The sequence below is a fragment of the Chelon labrosus genome (genome assembly GCF_963514085.1).
Source record: "Chelon labrosus genome assembly, chromosome: 14".
In the NCBI taxonomy this organism is placed as follows: domain Eukaryota; kingdom Metazoa; phylum Chordata; class Actinopteri; order Mugiliformes; family Mugilidae; genus Chelon; species Chelon labrosus.
In genome coordinates, this window is record NC_140347.1 from 23,690,605 (window position 1) to 23,696,405 (window position 5,801).

The following is a 5,801-nucleotide window of genomic DNA, read 5'->3' on the forward strand; positions in this document are numbered from 1 at the left end:
GTTTATTTCCAGGGTCCTCACAATATATTATATCCAACATCTTGCTGGTGTGTATTACATACTGTTGTTGTGAGCAGTTTTTGGACAATATAGAAATTTTAAAGTTTAGTAAATATGTAATATAATAATTTCAGATAATAATTTAACTGTTTTACATGTAACTTGTCATAGAGGCTAGTGTTGTGTCGTTAAGGAACGAGCCATCTCTAAGAGTTGATTCTTTGTAGTGGACGAGAAGAGCCGATTCCCGTCTGGGAGAGCCAAAGCTTCAGCAGCTCCTACGAACCGAGAAATTAGACATCCATGCTGAGGCATCTGGCATGTCAGAATACTAACCTGCTCTAAAGACATTTATCTAAAGTGTCCTAATGTTAAGACTTTGGCCTGTATTTATTTGATTTGTTTGTTGTGCTTCAGTTGTTGATTTTAAGCTTTGATTAAAATGTTAAACAATGGTAACTGTATTTTTGTAATGACAAAAATGCATAAAAATAAGGCTTGTATGAAAACAATGAATGAGAAATTGCTTACCAACACACAAACTATTCATAATAGGTAAATTACAATAAAATAGAAGGCTCAGAGTGAAACTAAACAAAGAGCCATTTTGGAGCCATTTAGGAGCCATATGAGCCGGAAGGAGACGAATCACTAACTGAGGCAGTGAAAAAAACATTGTATTAAGCAGGTTTGCTTAGTCAGTTCTTATTCTGACTGACAAGAAGAGAGAGAGTCACTGGATGATGGACCAGGTGACACGTTGTTGCCATCTGACAAGAAAATAACATGACTCAGTCTGTGGTAAAACAGCAGATACTGTACTAAAACGAGAAGAATAAAAACTTTGTTAGCATTTTCAAATTAAGTCCTAATTCTTGAAGTGCCAACTGCAAATATCTCCATATTCTTAAAAATCACAGGCATGTTTTTGAACCTCATTTCCCAGAGATCCAAACAGTGTCATGTGTGACACTGTCATTCAGACTCTGTCTAGCCACTTTCTCGTCCAAACGCAGTCCATTTGGAGGGATTCCAGCGCTGGTACTCTACAACAAAATTAAGAGTAAAAACATGATCCATCACAATATTTGAAAGCAACATATTAGCTGGAAAAAAATATTATTCAGAAAACTGTTATTACCTTCGTCCCACTGTTGTGTCGTTGTTGCGAATTCTGACCACACCTGTGAAGTTACATTTCAGAAATGAGTACACAGCTATACAACAAGCATCAAGCATTTATTTTTAGGGGAAACTGTGAAGTTCAAAGTTGAGAATCATTTGAAATGTTTTGGGTTTCTAACTTTCAAGCTCATCGCTTCAATCAAATCAAGCTATATTTGTTCAAGGTGCCCAGCCAAACACCAGGGAGCTTCTTTTCCTTGCATGAGGATGTTGCTATTATACTTTCTTGACCGTGTAAAGGAATGTGAGAATCTGCCACTTTGGGATCATTAACAGACGTAGACAAACCATGAAGTAGCCTTTAAAGGTGGACATTTATCCCAAGTTATCTGTTTAAATCTACTTATTAAATCACACATTAATCAGCTACACAAGATGTGGATTCTACATCAGAGTTGGCTTTTAATTATGCTGATTAAAATGTATATTGAGACAGACATACCTTTTTGTCCAACAGTGTTCCAAACACCAATATGAAGAAACCCTTTACAAAGAAACACAGAGTAACGTCAGCTATAAGGGATTCAGTGATAGCAGACAAGCCATCAAATAATGTAGGTAGTACAATATAATACACCGTTCTGCTTTATTAAATACTGAATTAGTACCTGCAGTGAATTGAACAATGCAAATGCAATATGAAATCCTTTGTTGTCTGGGTTGGCCATGGTTCCAACTCCCAGGCCCCAGGTTAATCCAAAACCTGGTGTGAGCACAACCAAACTCCTGGCAATAACCATAATTATGTGCCTCTCAGTTGCTTGGGCAGCACTCCCTCCTACATTTCTCCTCAACATTTTGTATATCACCACAAGAAGGATTATGAGGTTTATCAGCACTATTGACAGCACAGGTGTCACAAATGCCAGTAGAGCCTTGGACTCGTACCAGTTGAGCCAGCAGGACCCAGTTCTTTGGACGTATTCATTTCTGGGTGCAGTTACAGCTATAGTATGGGTTGCAATGATGATGGGTGCCCCATAGCCTAGAGAGAATCCAATAGCCAACATAGATGTTTTAGACAACCCCCCTTCAAAGACAGCGACTGTACGGTAGAGCAACAGCAGACCTGATGCTAACATCCAGAAGAAGAGGGCTAAGTAGAAAAAATGGATAAAAAATGTAACTGCAGTGCATGCTGGGCTGGGCAGATCATTGCTGTCTGTCTCATTTGCATCTGAAATGAATGCTGCAATAATAAACCAAATGTCTGCAATCAGAAGAGACACTGCAATGTTAACAATGGAAACATGGCGCAAGTAAGACGTGTTGTTCTTTCTTATTTTTCTCCATACGACAGATTCAATGATGAGACATATGAACAAGGAACCTATGGATATGCCAACTCCAATGTAGGTTATACAGTCCAAGACAGGGTCAGTGAAACTGTTGGGTGACATAAGGATAGAGAAGGAGGTCAGATGGTTGCAGTTGCAGGTGACACTTCTGTTGACATTGAATACCAATTCACAGCCCTGGTCATCCCATCCTCCAAGACCATCAAAGAAGCTGAAGTTCCAGAAAACACATTGAGGATTGTCAAGAGTGTCCTTTATGACATCAAATGTGAGTGAGATGTTATTGACGGCGCCACTGGATTGAACTAATACAACCCTGCCATTGATAATATTGAGGGATGAATTGTCTTCGTCTCTTGTGGGAAGTACATTATGCATTGAGGAGAATGTTATAACAGTGATTGACTTATTTCCTCCATCAGACTCTGGTATGTCTATCTCAACTGAAGAATTGAAGTCAGCACTGAAAGTGTTTGTAAATGTAGTTTTGTTCAAGAGAATAAAGGGAGTATCAATGTCGAAAGTGTCATTGGTAAGGCCCCTTGTTATAGTCTCAAGAGACTGCAACAATAATGAGCTGACACTTTCAGCTGTGGGGATGTTACTTCTTGTTAATGACATGTTTCTGGTATCATAGGTGTTTATTAATGTCCATGACTTTCTGGCCTCGTCTGTGGTGAGAACACCTACAGTTAACAGCACATCCTAAATTGAAAGAAAAGAAGGTATTAAATTTAAAAACATTGCTGTTTACAACATTTAAACCTTGGTAGACTAAGTCACTTACCTCCATTGAAGTTCTGCTTATTGAGATATTTAACGATGATGAGGCATTGGCTACATTTCTGAGTATTTCAACAATAGACATGATGGTCGCAGGAGATTCAGTCACATTCTGAGTGGAAGTGACAGTGACGTTGCTGAGCTCGTCCAAGAATTCTGGCAGTGAATTATTATTTAAAGACTGTGAAAGTAGAAAATTAAGATATATGGGTTATCTCAAGGATCCAATTTAAAGACCTTCAATCAAAATGTCTAGCTAGGCAATGTCATGTTTAGCCAGACATTTTGAATCAAGACCTCCATTATTGGGTTAAACAATTATGTAAATATGTAATCGACTTATATTCTGCATATTCTGTCTTGTCACTGAACATTTTGTTTCATTGTTACCAAAGCAAACCAACATTTTTAATAATACAAAGGGAAACACGATGGCTGAAGGAAGGTAGCCGCTAATGCCATCATCTGGTGATAGAAACAGGTGGAGAACTAGATCACCTCAGATTGCACAAAGAGCTCCTGAACACGTTGAAGGATGAAGCTGAATGTGAAAGTGAAGGATCCATTGGATTTCTCTCGGAACACTGCATCATCTTTCCGTATCAGCTTACATTCATAAAGTCCTGAAATCAATGATCATCATCGTCATATGAAGTCAGTATTACTGAAACAACAGTAACATTACAGTTACAGTTTCAAAGACAGCCTGTAAAGGTTTACTGGTACACATAATAGAATAGAACAGAATGGAATAAAACTTTGTCCACCAGGGTGGAAATTTGTTATTGGCTCACCAACACAGAAGACATAAAGTACTAAAATACAAAAGTTGACATAAATACAGGCACACAGCATTGCATTGACATAATAATAAATATAGTAAGGCAGTGGATGGCAGTTCGAGTCACTATATGTGGATTGGTCACTGAGTTGTGTTAAGAATGCCAATGGCATTAGGGATAAAAGACTTTTTTTTTTTTTTTTTTAAAAAACCCTTGGCCAGAGGTGCTCTATAGTGCCTCCCAGACTTCAAAAGTTCAAACTGATTAAAAAGAGGATGGGAGCTGTCAGCCAGGATTCTCTTAGCTTTCTTCCCCGTCCTTTTGGTGTAAATGTGGGTCAGAGACTTTTTGGGGTTTTCCCACAATTTTGCGTGCCATTGCCACAATCCCATTTAGTTTGTTTTTGCACTTACAGCTTAGTCCCAGCTAAGCAGAAAGATGAAATGTTAGGAAACTCTCTTTGTGTGCAGTGTAGACAAGTTCCAGAATCACTGGAATGAACCCAAGACAGCTCAGTCTTCTCAGAAGGTAAAGCCACTGTGAACATTTCTTAAAAACAAAGTCTGTGTTTTCTGAGAAGTTTATCTGGCAGTCCAGAACTGTGCCAATGTATTTAAAAGTTTCCATAGTTTCAAAAAGTCAATACCAGTTGACCATCAAGTGAAACTACTGTCACTACTGTCAGATCTCGTTTTGTGCAGATAACCAACTCCTTCGTTTTTGAAACATTGATTTTCAGCTGGCTATCTAAGCATCTTCTTCTGTAACCGCTTATTACTGTTAAGGGTTGCGGTGTCTGCTGGAGCCGGGCTAACACAGAGACAGACAACCATTCACACTCACATTCACAGCCATGGCCAATTTAGAATCACCAATTAACCTAACCAGCATGTCTTTGGACAGTTTGAGGAAGCTGGAGTACCCAGTAGAGGTGTGCGATACCGCTAGATTTGGTATCGATCCGATACCAAGTAAATACTGGGCCAGTATCGCCGATACCGATACCGATATCGATACTTTTTAATAATTAAGGTGGATGCACCATCAATCTGAATAAATCTAAATCTGAATGAATTCTCATGACATTTTAAGTGTTTTTGTGATTTGCCTTTTGGATTATTAATCAGTTAAAGTCCAGTAGGTACAGAATTTGGTTTATAAGTAAATAGAAAATACTTTATCACAATAAAAGTTTTTGTTCAGAAACAACACAAAATGATCACTTGAGGACAAATAAAAACAAATTATTTTTCAGGCAGAGTGTTCAGAAACTAAAATAAAAGCTAAATCTCTCCCTTCATTGAACTTCTTTCTGGATTTGTTTTTTTTCACAAAATATTATAAATAATGAAAGTAAGTGTTTAGGAAGTACAATACAATACAAAAATAAGACAACATTTCTCCCCTTTAGTGCACTTTTTTTCTTCTTATCAGCGATCTGGAGGGGCCAAGTGGGCGGGGATTTTAAAAATGTCCATATGCTTTCACAAGTTTGTTGTGTTACCACTGTATCTTACCACCTTTTTACAAATAGCACAACTTGCTATCGTTTCATTTTCGGCCCGAAAATATAACCAAACAGCCCTACTCTTTCTCTCGTTGGGTGTAATGCGTTGCTGCTGGTCAGGCCTGGCAGGTAGCGGTGCGCGGTGTTCGGTCACCTGGCGCCGCAGAGTCACGTGACGGTACAACAAACACACGCGAGGGGGAGGAGGAGCAAAATGAGCCTGATCTGCTCTGTGACGGCAGCGGC

At 38.7% G+C, this 5,801-nt stretch overlaps 1 protein-coding gene across 1 annotated transcript; it reads right to left on the bottom strand.

The window, feature by feature from the left end:
- Positions 1-935: 935 nt before the first annotated feature.
- On the bottom strand, positions 936-3,300 carry LOC311499858 (adhesion G-protein coupled receptor F1-like; the record flags this gene model as incomplete). Its single annotated transcript, XM_084560996.1, has 3 exons — positions 1,794-3,300; positions 1,628-1,669; positions 936-1,046 (listed from the first exon to the last, which is right to left on the bottom strand). The coding sequence occupies exons 1-3, from the start codon at positions 3,102-3,104 to the stop codon at positions 936-938; spliced, it is 1,464 nt and encodes a 487-aa protein (XP_084417122.1). The 5' UTR covers positions 3,105-3,300.
- Positions 3,301-5,801: the final 2,501 nt, after the last annotated feature.